This window comes from Mixophyes fleayi, chromosome 12, assembly GCF_038048845.1.
Source record: "Mixophyes fleayi isolate aMixFle1 chromosome 12, aMixFle1.hap1, whole genome shotgun sequence".
Taxonomy (NCBI): domain Eukaryota; kingdom Metazoa; phylum Chordata; class Amphibia; order Anura; family Limnodynastidae; genus Mixophyes; species Mixophyes fleayi.
This window is the reverse complement of record NC_134413.1, coordinates 7028513-7052497: the sequence shown is the minus strand read 5'-3', so window position 1 is coordinate 7052497 and position 23985 is coordinate 7028513. Positions and strand designations below refer to the sequence as shown.

Here is a 23985-nt window from a genome sequence, read left to right as displayed (position 1 = left end):
ATAACTATTTACAGAAGGGACAATGGACAGCGTCGATTGAAGTTTTATAAAATTATTAATTTGTTTTTGCTTTGGTTAAAATATTTCTATTATAGGAATGAGAATTAGATGCCCCATCATCTTAAGTAAATTGTTTCTGATGAATGTTAGTGGTACAGACAAGGGTCGGGTACTCCTCCCATTTGGAGGGAGTATCCTAAATTACATCCATTTTGACAGAAGGTAATTGGTATCTCAATGGAAATAATAGGTAGTTTCAAATAGATTTAAACTTGGTTCCAACTAAGTTGTACTGGTGTGAATCAGATAGTCACATGAATTGTATATTCAAGATACGTCTTCTTTCTCTTTTCCTTCCTCCCCAGCTACAATGTATTGCTTTTGTTATTGTATACTTTTTAACACTAAATATCTTTCTTCTACAGAAAGATGAAATCTCTGCTATTTCACGTTTGTACCTAATAAATGAAGATTAAATAAAATATTACTATTATAATAGTTCTCAAGGTCCATTTGGCTAGGGTCGGAGCATACATTGTTATCAATCTTCACCTCCTGCGCGTCCTTCTGTGACCCCACTTTTGAAGTAAGCAGGAACAGGACAAGCTATAAAGAGGATATGTTGTCATTCACATCAGTCCCTGCCCCTAGGAGCTTACGATCTAAATTCCCTAGCGCATACACAGACTAGGGTCCATTTTGGCAGTAGCCAATTAACCAACCAGCATGTTTTTGAATTGTGGGAGGAAACTTTAGGGAAGTTACCTGTAAGGAATCAAATTTTAAAAATGAAAAAAATAATAATAATTCTGCCCTTATCTGAATGCAGTAGTTTCTCCATTTGTCTTTATTTTGACCTCTTTTCAGAATTAATTATGATCATCCACAACTCCCTCCCTTAATCTGCCAGAATGACACAAGGAACCAGTTTGAAGTTAATCCAAAAGTTTATTGAAAACAACTACACGGTGTTTCACTTGGGGATAAGAATGAGACACACACACACACACATCTTCCTCTAAATTCAAGTCTCTTAAACTTACAGAGGTTTAAACAGTCCCCCTTCTCACCTACAAGAGACCTCAAAATAAAGAAAATGTGATTTACAGTCCAGTACTCAGTGTAGTGTCAGCCACAAACCCAGTTAGCAATTTGATCCTACTTTTTACGAACCCTTTTAAAGTGGAGTACCCGTAGCCCACAAATAGCGGAGGCAGCCATTTGTAAGGGCAAAATGCCTCAGTGACGTACCTAGTGAATTAATAAGCTGTATTGTCAATATTGGCTCAACCAACAAAATGGCTGCCTTCAGGAAGTGTCCCGGTGAGATCAGTTGACCAGAACAATTTAATCATCTCTAACTAAAGTGATGAGTTTACCAGATTATTTGACACTTCCGCCTCAAACGTTGCAGGCGTTAAAAGGTTTTTACATAATGTGTTTTCTGCTACCCTGGATATAAACACAGACGCTTAGCTTACACGTTACATCAAATGTCTGAAGTCTGGATGTCCTCTTTGGACACATTTTTTGGCCAGTAACGGCGCTCAAATTTCTAACTTGTTCACAATTCGATCAAATGTCACAGATTTAATGGCCCTTCGTCGATAGGAGCCGATTCAAACTCTGGGTTAGTAATTTGAGGCTTGCATTCCCAGTGCCATTTTGGCATCCGCCATTGAAGTATACCATTCGTGTTACAATTAGTGGTTTTAACTTTTTTTTTTTTTAAAACACTAAACAATATTTTTAAAGACAAAAAGTATTAACGATGGTTGGAGCGTCTCGAGGCGTCAGTATAGTAAAGGTCGCAGCCAACCGCCATGCTGCGGGAGATCACAGGTTAGATATGGCTTATGGGAGTTCCTGAACAACACAGGTCTTTACATTTTTCTCCAAATATCCATGAGCAGGCTGCCCGCCACTAGAGCGACATACTTTGCACTTCAATGTTATTTTTGTTGCAGGGGTCTAGAGTCTGCGACTTTGCAGCAATCAGGTGCTGACAAGGACAAAACGGTGTGTGCAGTACAGTTGTGAATGCAATAAAATACACAGCTTACAAAAGAATTATAGAACATATGGGCTGAATTATAGGACTTCCCTATGATTGAATTATTAGGAGTAAAATCCATGGGCGTCTAACACAGTAAGTAAACCCAGTTATAGTCAGGTGACTTATCGAAGAAGCCACCTGCTTCAATGACATCGAACAGAAGGGTACGCTGGGGTTTATAGTACCACAGCAGCTGGCGAGCCATCAATTGCCTAAATATGAGTTACACAGGCAAGCACCATCATAGTAATCAAATTTAAGGTCACTTTTTACCCAGTGTGATCTGCAACATCTACCGTTTGGCAGAATATGTGTTTTTCAATTGTTTAAGACACCCACATTTAAACATGGCTACAAAAAAGAAACCACTCAAGAAGTACCCTGCAAATACTTACTAGAATTCCAATTATTCAGGGCAGTCGGTAATATAATCATTATTATACCTGGTAGGTTTAAAGACAAAACAACTTTAAAAATAAATATCTTTGTTCCGCCTCTGACATCCAACACAGGAAAGAGCAGATCCTCCCAATCGTCTATAATGAAACACTTACCACAAACAATGTTGATATATCAAACTAAGAAATCACAGCTTAGAAGAAATGATGCAGTACCTCATATATCCTGCAGGTGGCAGAAAACTGAAAGGATTCCAGAGATAGGAACATAACAGTAGCAGAGTGTTGGAGATTAATTAATGACTTGGTAGCAGGCAGCAGCCGCCAACTCCCAATTTCACTTGAATATACCATAGGACCATCAAAATCTGAGTTTGCTTCATTACAGAAATTGCTCAGAGATTATGTACATGAATGCTCATTTGCGGACATTGAATGTAGGTGCAAAATTTGCAATAAACCACATCAACCAATCAGACACTTGCTTTAATTGCCTGATTTGCAGTAAACATGTCAACTAATTGCTGCGGATCAGTGCAGCTGTCGCACCTACCTAATATTGGCAAATTAACTTGTCAGCAACATAAGCAACTGGACAGCAATACAAGAAGGGGGAGATTCCATAAACCTATGTTGCCTATAGGGTCTTGACTAGATGGATGAAATACATGAGTGCACGTGACCATAATGTGGGTTTTGTAGACAAGTTCATTCATTCAATACCCTGCAAGTTACAATGTGTGGTCTGTGCAAATTTCTTGTGTGAAAATCTATGAATCGCACCAGGGCAGATCACGTGAACTAGGCAATATATAATCATACACTGCAAACGAAGCCACAGGAGGTGTCTATGGTGCCGGAACAAGAATATTAGAAGTTACCCTGAGCTATATCGCATGTATATCATATTTCCAGCCATACAAGTAGTTATCGTAAACGTCGTGTAACGTGCCACAAAAAAAAGCAGCACAAATGAAACCACATTGTTTATGAAGAGAAGAAAAACAATCTCAATTGTAGGCGTCCCTCCAATTCGTACTATGTTATGCAAATCTACATGTGTATTTCTTGTGTATGTTACGAACCTGTTCAATAAACTTTTTTCCAAAAATAAAGTAAAAGAATTGTAGACCTCATCTACAGACACTGGTGGCAGTCATTTTGTGAGCTGAGCCAATATTCCTAAACAATGTACCCTGCTGATTCACTAGGAACTACCTCTCGCCCCACCAGCGATGACGTTAGTTCCCAGTGAATTGGGAAGCTGAACAAAATGGCTGCCTCCAGCCTGTGTAGACCCCCTGCCTCAGTGATGACACTAGTACCCAGTGAGTTGGCAGAGTGAACAAAATGGCCGAACGTGCTGTGTGAGGGAATACACGTTAGTCTGCCCCGCTGGTAGAATAAACATACACCGCAGAATGAGCAATGCCATTTTCCTCATAAAAAAACGAGCAAATGTGTAAACGTTCCAAATGTACACTCAGACTGGCCAGAATGCTACTAACTCAACATTTCAACATCATAATTTCACTAGGTTAGTTATTTATAAATATTTACATTTGGTCGGTTGTTGTACAATAGGAATACATTTTATCAAATACAAAATAATGATTCAGCTTTTACTGAAATAATCATCGTAAAACATATCCCTCATTCAGATGTCAGGTTTTTTTTTTTTTTTTCTCCCCTGAATAGCAGAGTGTATGTAAAGTTACTTGCATTTCACAATATGCACTAAAGTTCACTCCATCTGCAATTCAACCTCAACGTCTTCTGACGCCCAGCTGACCCAGCTTCTGTAACACAGAATTACCACACCTGCAGGCATGAGCTTGTGTTTATTAATGGGACTTTACAAACAGGAAGCTAAACAGTCAATTCGTAACGCAATGGCATTTAGCTTGTCACTGCCATGAGTGGTTACTATGGGGAGTCCAGAAGAACGAACATTATTATAATATCAATCTTTCTCGTCCTAAACAAATGCAATGGGATGGCAAAACAATTTTAACAGCCCCCTCAAACAACTTAAAATATGACCCAATCACCAGACACCAAATTAATATAAATATTAAGACATTTTCAACATTCTGACCAGTTTAGGTATACAAGGAATAACAGATAAGAAATCATCCTGTTAAGGAAAAAAAAAATATATATACTTTTTTTTTTCTTTTAACAGTTCATGAAAGCAAAGTTTTCTTATCATGCAGATGGAAAACAAATACTTAGAAAGGAAATTAAGTGTCACAATAAAATATTTTTTTTCTGATTGCAGACGTATAACGTTAACACCTTCAATTCTAGACATAAAAGTACAGCCAAGCGAGGCGAATTCGTACAGCTCCGGAGAGACATTATGGCGAAGGCTGTATGTAATCTAGCAGCAAATCGGTTACACGGTACCCCCACACATATAATATACAGGCGGCAAAACCGTACCCTAAAGCTTATTCCACTAAGGGGATATGTGGAAAGTATTTCATTTATTTTCATGTGAAATGCCTTCAAATTAGTCAGGAAAAATAGAAAAACGACAGCATTGGACAATTAACTTTGCAGAATCAAAAACGAAGTTAAAAACTTTAGAAATCGTTGTAACATATTTTGACCCCCTTTTTAAAACACAGCCATGGTTTATAGTGAACTGTGGCACAACGCTGGCTAATTCCTCAATACACACGGTGAAAGTTGGTTATATTATTTCTACGATCTCCATTGTGAAAAGCATCCTTGTGCTACTCTAACGCAACAATGCACAATATCAAAATATTACATAGAAACACCATTGCAGTGTCTTGTTTTTGTTTCCTGCAGCTAGAAGTTACAATTTAATTTAACATTAAAATAATATCAGAAAACAAGAGAAAACAAAATTAAAAATCACACTGTACATCCTTTAACATCTGCCGTGGGAAAGAACGGTTTTAAAAAAAAAAAAAAAAAAACTAAATAAAAGTTTAAAAAAAATTAAACAAAAATACAAAAACCCCGTTAGAAACAGGATCTTAATCGAGAGGTGACACAAAGCTTTTTTTTTTTTTTTTTTTAACTTTACATGTTTTCTACAGGCTGGAAAACACAACAAGTCTTGGTGCAAGTTAACGTCGTCTTGTTTTCCGAATAGGTGCCATGTTTTCCTCAGACTTGCACCGTAGCTTCCAGCTTCGTATTTTTTTTTTATTATTATTATTTGTTGTTATTTTGTTGTGATTCTGCCGACCGTAAAAAGAGTCCTAGGTGTTAAAAATTCCAAAATCAGTGTTCAGGGAGCCTGACCGCACCACAGACCGAATTCCACCTCACAGGATGGCGCAGAAAAACTTCTTCTCTCTAAACGGGTTTTCCGATGCAGGCACTGGGGTCAGTAGGGGGTCTTCCTTGGCGTGGGCTTCACAGTAGGCCATCAAATCTGCAGCTGCTTTAGATACCTATGGAGAAAAAAAAAAAAAAGGTACAAAAACGTTTTAGAAAATCTGACGACGTTTGGCAAACGCGAAGCGCGCTTACTGGTCACAAGGTAAAAAGAAACAAAACACAATAATGCAAATTGGGAATAATAGAAGAAATTAAGTAAAAAAAAAAAAAAAAGTATGCCCACAATTAACAGGAAACAGGATAATTTCAAAATTAGAAAAAAAAAAAGATTGTGCCCGGTCCACCAAAGGGGGTGTGTCCTACTTCGCCCAAGGGGCTGGTCAAGCTTCACTCATGGGTGTATCTAGAGCCATCCAGGAGTGTCCAGCACCACCCACCACCCTTCCTACCCTCTCTCCCCCACTGTTTATCCCCTCACATAATTTTTCCCCCCACCTTTATCAATGACTACACCTGAAGCTAGGTGGCCATTTTGTTGTAGTCCACCTCTCTAGCACAGCAGATTTAGTTATAACTTACTCTTCGACTTAGTGTTTGCACGACTTTGGCTCCGCCCACTACTTCCTATTGGTCTGGCTTCACAGGTGTAGCTGCTTATGGGGCCCAGAGATGAGGGCCCCGCTTTCTCTGCCAAACACTTACCAGATTTTTTTCCCTGGAGCCTAAAACTGTCTAGTTACACCCCCAAGTGCATCCACAGTAAGTGCTACTATGTTTTTGTTTTTTACAAACCCCACACAGATAAGGCCATGGTCGGGAATCCAACTCATGACCCCAGTGCTGTGAGGCAGAAGTGCTAACCACTGAGCCACCGTGCTGCCTTAAATATACACAACTTTGTCGGTCAAAGAATAGTTGGAAATAGATCATGTTCGTAATATTTGTTAGTAAAGTGATACTATGCATTAGAATATGGGACACACAAAGTGACTTCACAGTAAGCGTGGGCATTGGGGATGGTATTAATAATACTGAATTGCTCTACACGTGCAAGACAAAAATAAGACTTGCATCATTTGTGAGATAAAATGAAATAAGGGGGGGTATATACATAGTTTCAATGCAAGTAAACCCAATGGACATTAATGTAATAGTAATAAGCTGTGAATTACTAAGCTACATACCCTATAATTCTATTTCAGGTATGGTGTGTATGCTAAATATAGACCGTATTGTACAGGGAGGAGGATTAGTGACACCTGCGTATCTGAAAATGAAGTGATTGGTTTATGATCTCCGTACAGAGGATGTATAAGCAGATGCACAGTGTATCCTCCAGTGGAACCACGATTCCATCCCAATAATCTATTCCACCAGCCTTTCAGTCATTGATTGCAAGCTGCGGTAGGTGTCTCTTACAGTCTGATGTTGGAGTGCAAGAAATACTCTATAGCACTAGTATGATCTGGGAGGTGCTGTACATCTGCCCTGTAGTTTGTTACCCTGCACTACAGTGAAATCTAACAACCAATTTAACAACAACATTTTGCTGGGGGGTAGCAGAGTGACTCTCAGCTGGCGATACTGGCACTTCAGTGGTAAAATGACGTATCGCTCCGCCCACAAGTGCATGGTTCCACTTTTGCCACAATCAAAATAATAAATAATAATAAAGCATTTTTCATACCTAGAGAGTCTGCTATTTCCTTCCCGAGATAGCGAGATAAATGGAGTATGTATATATGCAGAAAATTAATATTGGGTAAAATGCAAAATTTGGTTTATTGGCCACTATTCTGGGGTCCGTTCACCTTCATATGGGAGCAGCGATCACCAATGTGTAGTTTGACAGGTTACACTGGAGCATCTTGGTGTCATGACTTATTACGTAGGTCATCCACGCACGAGATAAATGTGCGGGAAACATAGAACAATACAGAAGTACACAAGAGGAACTTTATTTGGTACATCAATATTTTAACGTTCGGACTAATCATGTACCAGGTTAATACTCTGTCAAATGGGCCCATGCACAAGTGCAGTTGTCTGTAAAAAAAAAAAAAAAAGCTGATGGAATTGCGCTGACGTGAAGCTGCGTTGCACCGTTTTGCCCAGTATCAGGAAACGTCACTAGTGATTAGTGGTTCTGTCAGCCACTGTCTGTGTAAGAGCGAGGGATGGAAGAGATGGGTAAACTTCTGCTCAACTTCAAAAATGGGGTTAAACAGGAACAGTAAACACAAGGTAACAAATAAAATTAACTTTATCATTAAAGATTCCCTATGTGCGAGGGTCTCCTTTAAAAGGTTAATTTCACTCCCCAAACCAGCAGAATGGCAAATGTGCGAGACTGCGGCCATTCAGATCAGCATCAAACACCCTCCCTCTCCCCCCCCCCCCCCCTGGGGAGGGTCAGTGGTACCACTAAGAGGTCTCCTTGGCCACCCAAATTTAAGGGGAGTATAAAACACTGAATGAGTGACCTAATGTAACCTCCTTCTCTCTGGTATACTACTGTAAATGTCATGTACGGCTCTGCGGACCTTTTGTGGCACCGTATACATTAAATATAGAGTCACTTATTCAATGTTTTTATATTCCCCACAGCACCTACACGCCGAGCGCCGGCTGCAGACACAGAGCGGCAGCAGCTGACAGCTTCTCATCCGTGAAGCTCCTGGCTGCTGCTACTCCATGATGGTAATGGGCAGGGAGTGTAGCGGCGCTGGCTGATGATGTCACAGGCCACCACCACATGCCCAGTCTCAGAGGAGCAGAAGCAGCCACCCTGCCCATGCTATACAGAGGGTAAGAATTGGAGGGCGGGGCAATGCCTAAATGGGAGATTTTGCCGGCCGTGTCTGTAAAGGGTTATTTTTCTGTGACCGGAAGCAGGCAAATTTTGATTTTAGCCATGACAATTCCTTAGGAGTTGAGCATACATGGAGACTCTCTGCTGCTTTTTGCAGGAGAGTAGAGCATCCACTATCTTGACCAGCATCTTAATGTTCTTGGTCAGCGGCGGGCCTAGGTGGAGGTCATAGAGGCTCGAAATTTCTGGCCATCTGGGACTAGTCAATGTAGTGTGTGGTACACCGGCCACTGGTCAATATAATCTGTGGTACAACAGCCAACAGGAACTGGTCAATGTAATGTGTGGCACACTGGCCAACGGGGACTGATCAATATCATTTTTGGTACACCGGCCAACGGGGAAATATAAAATATTATAATATATATTGTAAAAACCCACCAACAAATTAAACCACACTCATGTTTGTAGCAGACCACTCCCCATTACTGCACCACATAAACCATTTCTCCCTCTTGACCAACTTGAAATTGTCATATCTGGTTTAAAACCCGACTGGATGATTTCCTTTACAATGGGTGTACAGCGTTAAAATAGTTAATCCAAACAAAGCTTAATTTGTAAAGAAGATGTTAGCATAAAATATTATTAATGATCAGCATTACTTATTTCTCTACACTAGTATATTCTGCGGCTATATTTGGCTTTACATCTGCTCTGCCAAAATAAACTTACAGGAACAAATCTCATAAAAAGCAGAACGAGGCTTTGAAGGCTTTATAGGGTGAGAAAGAAGTAATGTACACTAGAGGATATAGCGGGATATAGCAGGACAGCGCAAGCAGTATAAAGCTCACGTAGCCGGAATGACCAAACATGAAGTAAGGAGAATAAAAATGATCTCTGGGAGAAATGACAGAGACTAACATACTAATTTACAGAAGGGGGCTAAAAAGTTCTAAATTACAATCTGCAAAAATGTTCTATACAACGTTGTGATCAAAAAGTCTCAAACATTCACTTTTAAATTAGTCGTTCTGTATGTTCAAAGGCCTGGAAGATTTTTACATTGTAATTTAATCGTTAAAACAGATGTTAACTGTGTAGTGAATAACAGGAAAGAATCACTAACACTGGCCAGTAAAACAAATATGGTCCAAGCAAGTGAACAGTAAGTTCTTGGTTGAAGGAAAAATGGGCAAATGTAAGGATCTGAGCGACTCTGACAAGAGCCAAATTGTGGATGGTTAGACCACTGGGTCAGAGCATCTCCAAAATGGCATGCGTGTCATTTACCTGGGGAAGAGATGGCACCAGGGTGAACTATGTGAAGAAGACAAGCCGGCGGGGGCAGTGTGATGCTCAGGGCAATGTTCTGCTGGGAAACCTTGGGTCCTGGCATTCATGTGGATGTTACCTTGACACGTACCACCTACCTAAACATTGTTGCAGACCAAGTACACCCCTTCATGGCAACGATATTCCCTGATGGCAGTGGCCTCTTTCAGCAGGATAATGCGCCCTGACACACTGCAAAAATTGTTCAGGAATGGTTTGAGGAACATGGCAGAGTTCAAGGTGTTGACTTGGCCTCTAAATTGCCCAAATCTCAATCCGATTTGAGCATCTGTGGGATGTGCTGGAAAAACGAGTCCGAGCTATGGAGGCCCCACCTCACAACTTACAGGACTTAAAGGATCTGCTGCCAACATCTTGGTGGCAGATACCACAAGACACCTTCAGAGGTCTTGTGGAGTCCATGCCTCGAAGGGTCAGAGCTGTTTTGGAGACACAAGGAGGACCTAAACCATAATGGGCAGGTGGTTATAATATTGTACCTGATTGGTGTATACAGTTAACTGCACTTTCAGAGATTGAAGAATAGATTGTGTGGGTTTCCTCCGGGTGCTCCGGTTTCCTCCCACACTCCAAAAACATACTGGTAGGTTAATTAGCTGCTATCAAAATTGACCCTCGTGTGTGTGTGTGCGTGTGTTAGGGAATTTAGACTGTAAGCTCCAATGGGGCAGGGACTGATGTGAATGAGTTCCCTGTACAGCGCTGCAGAATCACTGGCGCTATATAAATAAATGGTGATAATGATTATTTATAGCTGTTCCCCATGGTAAAATCCCAATTATTTGGAGAAACAAGTGAGCTTAATGCTAACCATGTTCTTCAGTCATTGTAAAATATATAAATAAAATCCACTTGATTTATTAGAATTAACTGAATATTTTGTTGTATTATTACACAACATGAGTTTTCTAAAGACTATCAACACTTCATGTTCAAAATGAATCGACTAACGCCCACTTTCTAAGACCTTTTGCAAAGTGCAATCCCCAATGTAAGTCATCTTTCTAAGCCTCAGAGAACCGAATATTCCTAAAATCTATTGTTGATAAAAGCGTTTTATTTATCCATATATAAACCCAGGCGGATGTCATGGTACCGCCTCTATAATAAGCAGATCTCCTTGCATCCAGGAACAGACCTGTAATCATTTATACCGAGCATCTATTATTCAGCAGATTCTGGGAGCTCCCAGCATGTGTCCGTAGCACAGAGAATCTACTGTGGTCAGAGCAAATTTTGTGTACTCCCGTCCTAGCGATTAAATTAAACATGCGCTCCTTCCTCTCTCCCCCATGTTGTACGCATGACCACCCACTGACACAATGACACGGTCTACTGCCTTGGTACTGTGCTATATAATACAGCCTCCATATTATAACCAAGATATATCTTCTACTTGAAATAATATTATTCACGATGAGGATTCTATTTTGTTATAGGCACCTTGGCAAGGCAGTAGCTTCAAGAGTTAAACAAACATAATGACATTAATAGCTGTCAACACGGGAACAGCAGGGGGTGTTGGTTGGTGAAGAATGCAGCTGGGCTAATGACAATGCGCATCTCCACCTTTTAAATTATCCAAATACATCTGCATTCCCCCCCCCCTCCCCATCTCTTGCTGTTTGATGTGTTCATCTCCATTATTCATAGCACCATGGGTGGAAGCTTTGTACAACACAGACAAAGTCACTTAATTCTGGAAATCACATTGTGCGTTAAAATCCGTCCATGAAGGAAAAGTTCATCTGGATTTTTAGTTCCGACGCATGCATTTTTTAACAAAGTGTAGCGGGAAAAGTAAATGTTATTTAATGCATTTATTAAGGAGAGGGGAGCAAAACTAAGCAGTGACTGCTGTGACGGGCGAGAGAGGGGTTTGGGGGGAAGGGAGCCAAAGCCAACAATCATTCTTCACAGAAACAGAAGTCTTGGATCCAGTGCCTGCACCATGCACACGGATGTTGTATGCAGTCTGTTCTTTTATGTAGTAACACATACAAACACTTCTGGACTACTTGGTTATTGTGGCATCTACAAATGTGCTTTAAACAATTGCAAAATGATAGCTAGAATCCGATTGGTTTATATGGGCAACACATCCACATTTCCTTTTTAGATAGTTTGATTAATCTACTACTTCTCTTTCATTTCTTAACCAATAGTAGAAAAATTAGGACGTTGGGGCTTAGCGGACTACCGGCTACACTGATATCGACCCACATCTGGCCCCAAAGCGGTCAGGTGGTCCACGAGTGGTATGACTATTGGGAGCGCTCCTTGAACGAAGGATCAAACAATGATTCACCTGAAGACAATAGTATCATTTTGGGCATGAAGAGAAATCTATACGGCAGACAGCTCGGAGTTCCGGTATCTGGCAACCGCACGGACAGACCTCTGTGTTTCCAACTTTTAAAAATATTCTTTAGACAATGTATGAAAAAAAAAACTATTTTACTGACAGTTATGTAACTCTAAAACGTAGACAAAGGTGAAAACCAGAAGCAAATAAAGGGAAAAGGGGTATAGGAAATAAATAAAAAAAAGGGGGGGCTTATAAATGGTATTTAAATAGTTTTTTTTAAATAATTTTTGTTTTCAATTGACTCAGTTTGTACAGTCAGTAAATTTATAGTTGGTTGGCAACCTCCCTAGATACCAAACAGGAGGGGATTATCTGGTTTGGCCATCCACACATTATATATATATATATATATATATATATATATATATATATATATATATATATATATATATATATATATATATATAGTATAAGAATATATAATATTAGAGGATGATAATGCTGCTTGCCTTATGTATCAAGTGTTCTCCACACCTATTAGATTGTAAGCTCATTGGGCAAGGGCCTCTTCTTGGTCACGTCACTGTATGTTATTTATTTGTATCATGATCCCCTCAATGTACATTTCAAACCTTTATTCTGTCGATATTGGCTTCCATTTTCAGCTGTTCTACCAGCTTCCTGGCCTGCGCTATGTTGGCGGTGTTATTGCTGGCCATTAGGCTGCCGGCGCGGCTTCCAAGGCGGGCTGAAGAATGAAAAGGGAATAAAGAAAGGTAATTAATTCACAAGATACATCCAGTAATTATCAGTAAGTGCAGGGTTGTTTGACACAGCTATAATTAGGATGTGCATTAGCAAACTTGGCATAACATTAGCGGAGTTGTATTTGACATTCATCATTACCCAAATCCATTTTAAACATTTGTTTTTTTGTGTTAAAAAAAAAAAAAGGAACAGAATTTATGATCCTTCTTTTCAGGAAAAAGTAAAAATTGACCCCTTCTTGTTCCATATAATCCTTTATCACAGGTGATCAGCATCACTGGATTATAGGACGGATGGGGGGAGTCCACCTGATTTCAAAAGATCAATAACACAGATGTGACCTTTCTATTTTTGGAAGTATTGATTTTTTAAAACTTAACAGAGTCAGTAATATATGAGACTCTAGCAGAGAGCGCTGGGCTACAATCATCGTCTTGACAAGGTGTTTTGGAACCCACAAAGATATGCCAAACCCTGCTACATTCGTATGGTATATAAAATAATGTAATCTAGCCACCATCACCACCGAGTATGTGTGCCATACACACCCCTGGGGTGTAAGAACTATTACAAGACCTTAGTTAACAAAATGTGCATTGGAGAAACACCCCGCACCCCCTCGAACCCACCCATACCTGCAGAGAGACAGCATGCAGAGAGAGACAGCACGCAGAGAGAGAGAGAGAGACAGAGCACGCAGAGAGAGAGAGAGAGAGAGCACGCAGAGAGAGAGAGAGAGAGCACGCAGAGAGAGAGAGAGAGAACGCAGAGAGAGAGAGAGAGAGAGAGAGCACGCAGAGAGAGAGAGCACGCAGAGAGAGAGAGAGAGAGAGAGAGCACGCAGAGAGAGAGAGCACGCAGAGAGAGAGAGAGAGCACGCAGAGAGAGAGAGAGAGCACGCAGAGAGAGAGAGAGAGAGAGAGCACGCAGAGAGAGAGAGAGAGAGAGCACGCAGAGAGAGAGAGAGAGAGAACGCAGAGAGAGAGCACGCAGAGAGAGAGAGAGAGAGAGCACGCAGAGAGAGAGAGAGAGAGAGAGCACGCAGAGAGAGAGACAGCACGCAGAGAGAGAGCACCAAAGAGGAAGCTTGCAGAGAATGCACGCACAAAGAGAGTGCAAAGACACAGCGCGCAAAGATGAAGCATGCAAAGAGAGTGGGAGTGCAGAAAGTCGGTAACGTGAGCGAGAGAGTAACGGCAGAAGGCTGCTACGCTGTCCTGGCCGAGTCGAGCGGTATGATCATAGATATTTTCTCCGCAAGAGACCCGTGAGGTCCATGATTGCACTTGCCAGTGTAACATTTGTAGCCGCGGATGGAGCGAGGTGAACAAGTACTCAGTATGCGCGAGTAAGCTGGCGTCACCGCTACTAAAGGGGCAGCGAAACGAGAGTAGCGTGACAGCTCTACTACGTGACAATGTCAGCTCATGTCAAGTAACTGTACTGGAGTGTGAGGTTAATAGATGCAAATAAAGTCCAACCTCTTATTTTCATCAAAATATAGTCTGGAGCCCATTTATTGCAACTGGTAATCGTACACCGGCTGCATCTGCACTACATGAAGTTTGCTTATATTACACCTGCATATGTAGGGACACTCGTTACCTTATTCACAGACAAAGACCTGAGGTGAAGACGACTAAACTAGTACCAGGTGGCAGATCGAAGATTGTTCCAGAGATAGACGTCACTGAGAGAACACACTTACCCCACCGACCAGGCAAACAGGGGGGATGGGGATAAATATGAAGCTTCCTGCACCAATATATTAGTTTTACATCACCAACGAGTGTCTACTGCATAATATTGTTTGACCATGTCATAATGTGCCAATCCTCCCAGTTGAAATGGGGCAGTATTCCTAGCTCTGGTTAATAAGCTGTTCAGTCCAGCCACAGTCTCTCACAATCAGCCCTCTACCAATTACCTGCTATCAAACTAAGGCAATAATCCCACTTCTGGCACCATTGATGTTAAACTATATTTAGCAGTTACCAAAATCCATATTTTCAATCAAAGATGGACTCATTGGTATAGAGTCTTGTGGAACACTTACATCTTGTATCCTTGACCCGACAACAGTTATTCATCTTAGTTTTAGAGAAGATTTTTATTTGGTATGGCTTTAAAAGCAGTGTGTGTATATGTACAAGTACAGCCACAATACTTGACAAATAGGCTTTCCCAAGCACAGGCATGGTGAAGCCTAGGCAGCGGATTGATCGTTGAGAGTAATCCCATTGAGGTGATGCAACGAGCACTATCGCCAGCAAAACATAGCACCCATTGAGATGTAGACCCATCTATGTAAGATTCCCTTTATGCCTCAGTGATGCCACTGGTTCTAAGTTCAACCAATAAAGTGACTGTCCCTACTTTCTGTTGATGACAGGTGCATATAATGGACTATAAAGAACACATTATTAAATTACATTCTAAAGAAATGTTCCATATGATTATAAGCTCATTAGTTGGGCACAATCTTTACAAAAGAACGCATTAAAAGTAGGCAGTATAATTTTATTGAATCAAATCAACTTTCTAGGTAGCAATTGACAGTTCAAGAAACTATGCTACAAAAAAAACAAATTCAGATTTTTTTTCCCCACATACTTATTTGGGATCCAAAACACTAGAGAAAAAAAAATAAAAAAATCACAGCTTGAAATGCACTGTGACAATCCCCCCAATTAGAATGGGTCGTCCTAGCTGCAGTCTCCCTAGCTCCAGATAATAACCCCTTCAGTTGTGGAACTGTCTCTCACAGTCAGCCGTCTACTAATTGCCAGCTGTCAAGCCGAGGCTTGCCATTGTTTGGCACTGGTGCTGCGTGAGCTCGAGATCAATGCATTAGATCATCCGAGCTCTAGAAATAACACATGGCCGTATAATTTGCCCCGAATGAAGGAGAAAAATCAGCATAAAACGTTCTCTCTCTCTTAGCTTCTATGAATCACAATGGGCACATGCAGGAGGCGGCTCCGAAAGGTCTATTGGAAGCTAAAGGGATTTCTAGTGAAAGGGAAATATAGTAGAAGGAATATAGCATTTCTTGCCATAACACAAATACAATAGAAATAATTATATAAGAGGTTATGCTTAGACACTAAACCGTGCATGTACTTGCTTTGTGCTTAAAAGCTGGTAAACGTGCATCCATAGTTCAGATAATTTACGAGACGCAGTTGATGTGTAGCACAAAGCACTTTCATTTTGCGCATGTTCACCTATATTATCCACCACGCGAGTTTCAAGCTGCACAACAATCATGGTGCAAAAGCTGTGGACGCCTTGCACTTAATAAATGAACTCCACTGTGATCACCAATCCTTATAGTTTTATTTCTCTCTTCCTCTTTTAAATTTACTTCATCCAGACATCATCCTTTTCCCAATAGATCCTAACCTGACTCTACAGAGGCGGTGAATAATAACTACTTTATATACATTTAAAATTATATTCTGCAATACTGCATGTATTATTTTTTTTTAACACAATAAAAATATAAATGGATAGGTGTTACAGAGCTTGATCGGAACCCCATTAATCGCCATCTATTTATATAGCGCCACCAATTCTGCAGCGCTGTACAGAGAATATTTTGTCATCCACATCAGTCTCTGCCTCATTGGAGTTTAAATTCCCTAAACACACACAGACAGACACAGACTATTGTTAATTTTGTCAGCAGCCAATTAACCTCCCAGCATGTTTTTTGGAGTGTGGGGGAGAAGAACAGAAGCAGAAGAAGAAGAGAAAGAAAAGAAAGAAGAAAGAAGAGAACGGGCCCGAAGGAAACCCACGCAAATACGGGGGAGAACATACAAAGTCTAGTCGGGAATCAAACTCATGACCCCAGCACTGTGAGACAGAAGTGCTAACCACTGAACCACTGTGCTGCCCTGAATCTCCATATTTACAGTGGCTTAAAGCTGTCACCAGGTCCTCTAGTGTTGTTGTTTTGCTTGCCTGCCTTGTATGGATTTCTAGAAACATAAGTCTTCCAAGTCGAACTGTCAGACTGTACTATGTCCACTCTCCGGCCAATTCCTCGACACATCAGAGCTTACGAGAGACAGCGTAGCACACTGAGAAATGCCCTTGTCCGGGTGAATGGGGTTCAGGGTTATTGTATAGTGAAGCAAAGAAATAACCGCTACAGGACCAAGTGACAGGTCCACTTAAATATGGCTGCCATCCAGACTATGGAGCCAGGCTGTCATTGACACTATGGGACTCTAGAGGCACCATTAACACACTGGTGCACAGCATTCTATTGGAGGTTCCTGGCTCCTTAGTCCAGGTAAACCAGGGGCTGGCTGGGCAGGAGGGAATCTGGGCCAATGGGCTACCTCCATTTTTTTCCTTTAAAATATTCCTAATAGGCTGCTGACACAAGTCCCACCACACCGGGCTAAAATTTGCCTGCCATCCCCTTAGGTAAACATACAACACAATTGTAGTATCCGTGATGGTCAAGCCTTACCTTCTGGGGTGTGCACCACTGAAGACAATTTAATTTCTTGATTTAAGAGAATGAAGCGTTACACAAAGAAAGAAACCACTTATGTTTCCAGATTTTGCATTTTTCCATAAACTTTAGTAAATTCCATATATATGTTAGATAAACAGAAGAAACTGTTCGATACATATGAACATGCATCAACTGCCCGAAACTAAAGTGGGGTAGATTAAAGGACACCCATTAATGAGAAAATAATTATAAAATTTACCTAGATATCTTAACAATGAAAAGGCTATTCTCGTTATTTTTCTGTATTCATAAGACTTTCTTAATTATTAGGTTTGCTTCTAGTTTAACTGTCTGACCTTGAATAAAATGTGGGGCAGCACGGTGGCTCAGTGGTTATAAACCCAGTGCTGTGAAGCAGAAGTGCTGAGTTCAATTCCCAACCATGGCCTCATCTGTGTGGAGTTTGTATGTTCTCCCCGTGTTTGCGTGGGTTTCCTCCGGGTGCTCCGGTTTCCTCCCACACTCCAAAAACATACTGGTAGGTTAATTGGCTGCTATTAAATTGACCTTAGTCTTTCTCAGTCTGTGTGTTTGCATGTTAGGGAATTTAGACTGTAAGCTCCAATGGGGCAGGGACTGATGTGAGTGAGCTCTCTGTACAGCGCTGCGGAATTAGTGGTGCTATATAAATAAATGGTGATGGTAAAATAAAGTCTCACAATATATACACAGTTACCTTATTTCTATGCATAATCGTTTACTATATTTTGTCATCATCTATTATCATCAGACATGATCCCAATAATTAGCATTGCATAAACATGGGCATTTCAATCAAAGGACATCAATATTTGCCCATTTTTCTTACTGCCCCCTAGAACTAAGCAAATTGTGTCATTTTGGCCCCGGTCCTGCAATTATAATATATATATATATATATATATATATATATATATATATATATATATATATATATATATATATATATATATATATATATATATATATATATATATAAGTTTTCACATTCAAAAAAAATGCTTCCCACTGCAGGTAACCCTTTGTTGTTTGGGGCAAAACAGAAAAAAAAAAAAAAAAGACATATAGAGTTATAAATGTAAAAAAAAAACAAAAAAAACCCCAAACCTAGGTAAGGTCCTCCAACTGGATTATTATTATTATACATTTATCTCTTAATAATGTGATAAATGCAAAACAAACAAAGTTATTGTGACTTGAAGAATACTGTGAACTGCGAGGAGCCCGTCTACAAGGGCCAAGATATAAAAAAACAGCTTGTGCTCAGCTGCATAGTAAATGTAAATACAAAGTCAAACATCTCAAGTTTTGGATGCTATCGGTACTGTACATATAGACTTCTAAATGTCGCAATCTGCTTTACTATTGGATGGACTCTTAGTGTGCAGGTTCCTCTCTGTCTCTTCCGAAGTCTCCTGTTCCATCCACAGTACCAGTTGCTGCTGACTCAAGACAGCGATATATTTAACAGTATCAGCTAATAAGCACCAACCAGCAGGAAGGATAACATAGAAACATAGAATTTGACGGCAGAGAAGAACCACTTGGCCCGTCTAGTCTGTCCATATTTAAACCTATGGTAACCTCAAACCCTATTTGATCCTTAGATCTTTGTAAGGATATCCTTATGCCTATCCCAAACATGTTTGAATTGCTGTACTGTATTATCCTCTACCACCTCTGATGGAGGCTATTCCACTTATCCACTACCCTTTCTGTGAAGTAGCTTATCCTCACATTTCCTCTGAACTTACTTCCCTCCAGTGTCAGTACATGTCCTTGTGTACTAATACTTCTCTTCCCCCCAGTGTCAGTGCATGTCCTCATGTTCTAATACTTCTCTTCCCCCCAGTGTCAGTACATGTCCTCGTGTTCTAATACTTCTCTTCCCCCCAGTGTCAGTACATGTCCTTGTGTTCTAATACTTCTCTTCCCCCCAGTGTCAGTACATGTCCTCGTGTTCTAATACTTCTCTTCCCACCAGTGTCAGTACATGTCCTCGTGTTCTAATACTTCTCTTCCCCCTAGTGTCAGTACATGTCCTCGTGTTATAATACTTCTCTTCCCCCCAGTGTCAGTACATGTCCTCGTGTTCTAATGCTTCTCTTCCCCCAGTGTCAGTACATGTCCTCGTGTTCTAATACTTCTCTTCCCCCCAGTGTCAGTACATGTCCTCGTGTTCTAATACTTCTCTTCCCCCTAGTGTCAGTACATGCCCTCGTGTTCTAATACTTCTCTTCCCCCCAGTGTCAGTACATGTCCTCGTGTTCTAATACTTCTCTTCCCCCCAGTGTCAGTGCATGTCCTCGTGTTCTAATACTTCTCTTCCCCCCCAGTGTCAGTACATGTCCTCGTGTTCTAATACTTCTCTTCCCCCCCAGTGTCAGTACATGTCCTCGTGTTCTAATACTTCTCTTCCCCCCAGTGTCAGTACATGTCCTCGTGTTCTAATACTTCTCTTCCCCCCAGTGTCAGTACATGTCCTCGTGTTCTAATACTTCTCTTCCCCCCAGTGTCAGTACATGTCCTCGTGTTCTAATACTTCTCTTCCCCCCAGTGTCAGTACACGTCCTCGTGTTCTAATACTTCTCTTCCTTTGTAGAATGTTTCCCTCCTGCACCTTGTTATAACTCTTGATATATATGAAAGTTTCTATCATGTCCCCCTTTCCCTTCTCTGCTCCAAACTATACATAATAAGATTATTTAGTCTTTCCGAGTAAGTTTTGTGCTGTAGGCCATGCACCATTTAGCTGCCCTGAACAAATGCAGCTCTCCTGACCCAAGGAGGTCCCCCTACTGGTTCTTTTAGTGGGAAAGGAGGACAAAGGACCTCTGAGCTTCTAGTTAAGGGAAGAGGGGGATCCTGAAGTATACGAACACCTGGAGTTAAATTTATTCAACCTTCTAAAATAAAAATCTAAAGTGGAGGTGTTACCCATAGATTCTGGCTCTCGCTTTCTAGACTGTACTAGATAAATGACAGCTAGAATCTGACTGGTTGCTATGGGCAACATCTCCACTTTTCCTGTTCAGAACATTTGATAAATCTACTACTGGGGATTGCAACAAAATGCATCAGACTTGTGAAGAAAAAGAAAGTGTTACAAAAAAGTTATTTAAATTAATGTTACGTAACAACAGTGAAATGTAACAGTTATGAAAATGGTAACACAAAAGAAAGGGGTTTTACCAAAACAGAGGTCTGTAGTCTTTTTGTTTTTTCTTGTCACTTTTTACCGATCTCTTCTATTCTTATCTATGGAAAGAACAGACAGAGCAAAAGATCCTGGATTAGCAGGTAATCAACTCATATACACGTTAACACTGCATGTGGTCGAAGCTAATCGTAATAATGCATTTTAATGTAGTTGCAAAAATATCATCATCATTTATTGATAGGGCGCCCACAGAATCGCCATCGTTACAGATACGACAAACATGAAAACAGTTAAGCATAACAAATACTTGAATACAATCACATACAAAAGCATCAGGTACAAATAGAGATTCACGACCGTTTGGTCAGACATTGCGTTAGTGTGTACGCTCCCACGATCATGTTTTATATTACAAAAACACATCTCATCTGTTGATTTGGTTTTATAGACTTCCTAAAAATCACGATCAACGATGCTGTGCAAATGTGGCAGTGTGTACGCACTCCCGGCCCTCTGTCCACCACATCTGCCTCTAATTCCTTTGTGTAAGGAGTCATGATCTTTTCAGCACATGGTTATGAGAGATGAAGAACACAGATATGAAGGTAATTGGTGTAGGTGTGTACACATGAAGCAGCATTTATCACCGGGACTTTCAGTCGTTGGTAAAATAGTTACGAAAATCGTATCAGACTGAACCCAGCTTAAGCTTTGTGTCAATTATAGATACAGAGGATGAATTTCGTGGGTGTGAGCAAACAAACAGCACAGCACTCACACAAAATACAAGTGCGGTTTTCGGTCAGCTATCGTTTTGCATGTTAGTATGAGTTTTACGGGGAGATTCAAATGCTGGCGATGTGAAGCACGGACATCACTGCGCACATTGGCAGCCATTATGGTAGGAATCTCTGCTCCTTTTTCTGTGCATCTCTATAGGGTGCGAGAAAAAATGCGTGGATATTCCTGCCATAACATCAGCACGATGCGTCTTCTTGGGGCGTTCCATCTCCCCCCCATGGTGTAACTAGAGATGCTCAGGCTCGGTTCTCCGAGAACCGAACATACCCAAACTTAGCAGATCCGAGTACCGAGGCGAGCCGGCTCGGTACTTTTGCTCTTTCAGATTTGAAAACGAGGCAAAACGTCATTGTTACGTTGTCAGATCTCGGATCTCGCGATTTTTGGATTCCTTTTTAAGATCCAACATAACAATTCCATCTTGCACCATTTTTCTTTTCTGCCACTGCCGTGTGCCAATGTGTCCTAGATGTGTTAGGAACTGCCGTGTGTTTGTGTCATTGCTCTGTCGCTTACCATCCAGCCAGGTCGCTGCAGTATTTGTCTGAAACTGTATGTAAATAATATTGTGACCTGTGATGTGGTCAAAATTGACTGCAAATTACTTGAAATTAGAGTTATTGAGGTTAATAATAATGTAGGAACAAAAAAAAGAGCAAAATTATGTCATTTTAGCATATTTTAGGATTTTTTTCTAAAAAATCCAAAACACACGAGGGCATTTTTGCCAAAACCAAAACACGAAACTAATCCAGATCCAAAACCAAAACCAGTTTGCGGGGGTCAGTGAGCAGAACGTGTCAAGACGACAGCAAATGTGCGGCACAAAATTGTGCTGCTTTTGGTGGGAACGGTTGAGCAGATCTGGGTGCGTCACATGCAGAAACAAGATTTTGGGGTTTGTTTATCAGACAGTGGTACTCAGGGGCGGGCTGGCCCGGGGGGCAGGGGGGCATATGGCACCCGGGCCGGACAGTAGAATAGTATTTTGGGCCCCCTGGTGGTCCAGTGGTAATGCGATGGAGACCGCCTTTGTGGTCTGTGCAGGGGCTGTCACATCACGTAGTACTCGCAGCAGCCGCATCATTCATTCATAGAATATTGTACTACAGCTTGTAGTGAGCACTACGTGATGTGACAGCCCCTGCACAGACCGCATAGGCTGTCTCCATCGCATCTCAGTAAGAGCTTCAGATCACAGGGTCATGTGACCGCAGTGGTCACATGGTACACAGTGTAGGCGGGGCTGATGGAGTTCTGTGAAGGAGCTGCAGCATTTGTCTATTCCTGGAGTCACTCATGCAAAAAAAGGTAAGAGGAGGGGGAACTGTGATGGGGGAGCTAGCGTGTGTGAAGGGGGGGAGAGAGAGAGGGACATGTGTGACTAAAGGTGCTGGGTGCTGGGGGGACATGTGTGACTAAAGGTGCTGGGTGCTGGGGGGACATGTGTGACAAAAGGTGCTGGGGGCAGAGGGGACATGTGTGACAAAAGGTGCTGGGGGCAGAGGGGACATGTGTGACTAAAGGTGCTGGGGGCAGAGGGGACATGTGTGACTAAAGGTGCTGGGGGGACATGTGTGACAAAAGGTGCTGGGGGGACATGTGTGACAAAAGGTGCTGGGGGCAGAGGGGACATGTGTGACAAAAGGTGCTGGGGGCAGAGGGGACATGTGTGACAAAAGGTGCTGGGGGGACATGTGTGACAAAAGGTGCTGGGGGGACATATGTGACAAAAGGTGCTGGGGGCAGAGGGGACATGTGTGACAAAAGGTGCTGGGGGCAGAGGGGACATGTGTGACAAAAGGTGCTGGGGGCAGAGGGGACATGTGTGACAAAAGGTGCTGGGGGCAGAGGGGACATGTGTGACAAAAGGTGCTGGGGGCAGAGGGGACATGTGTGACAAAAGGTGCTGGGGGCAGAGGGGACATGTGTGACAAAAGGTGCTGGGGGCAGAGGGGACATGTGTGACTAAAGGTGCTGGGCAGAGAGGGGACATGTGTGACAAAAGGTGCTGGGGGCAGAGGGGACATGTGTGACTAAAGGTGCTGGGGCAGAGGGGACATGTTTGACTAAAGGTGCTGGGGCAGAGGGGACATGTGTGACTAAAGGTTCTGGACAAAGGGGACACGTGTGACTAAAGGTGCTGGGCAGATGGGGCATGTGTGACTAAAGGTGCTGGGAAGATGGGTTATGTGTGACTAAAGGTGCTGGGGCAGAGGGGGGACGTGACTAAAAAATGTGGACATAAAGGGGGGACCTAATTATAAAACGTGGGTTATATATTGATTTAATGCCGGGGATTGTTGTTTGTTAAGTTTTGTAAATTTTATCTACCCTTTTTTTTTTGTTACCAAATAGGTCCTCCAATATTCCAGGATCCAGACAACCAGCAACAGAACTAAAGTAACCAGCAGCCACAAGTGGTGACAAGAACAGGTAGGAGAGAGCAGGACAGTCTGCCAACTGTCCTGAATCTGGTGGGACAGTCC

The 23985-nt window shown here is 41.6% G+C and overlaps 1 protein-coding gene and 1 long non-coding RNA gene across 5 annotated transcripts in view; one reads left to right on the top strand and one right to left on the bottom strand.

The window, feature by feature from the left end:
- Window positions 1-928: 928 nt before the first annotated feature.
- GNG2 (G protein subunit gamma 2) overlaps window positions 929-23985 on the bottom strand; it is a 52886-nt gene continuing 29829 nt past the window's right edge. For all 4 annotated transcript variants that reach the window (XM_075192846.1, XM_075192848.1, XM_075192845.1 and 1 more), the window contains 3 exons: window positions 20728-20793; window positions 12887-13002; window positions 929-5888 (listed from right to left, as the gene is read on the bottom strand). In XM_075192846.1, coding sequence (XP_075048947.1) covers window positions 5760-5888; window positions 12887-12973 — 216 coding nt within the window. In that variant the 5' untranslated portion in view covers window positions 12974-13002; window positions 20728-20793 and the 3' untranslated portion in view covers window positions 929-5759. The remainder of the gene's footprint in view (window positions 5889-12886; window positions 13003-20727; window positions 20794-23985) is intronic.
- LOC142108888 (uncharacterized) overlaps window positions 22736-23985 on the top strand; it is a 46901-nt gene continuing 45651 nt past the window's right edge. Inside the window, exons 1-2 of the long non-coding RNA XR_012680242.1 lie at window positions 22736-22807; window positions 23855-23932. This is a non-coding gene — a long non-coding RNA (uncharacterized LOC142108888). The remainder of the gene's footprint in view (window positions 22808-23854; window positions 23933-23985) is intronic.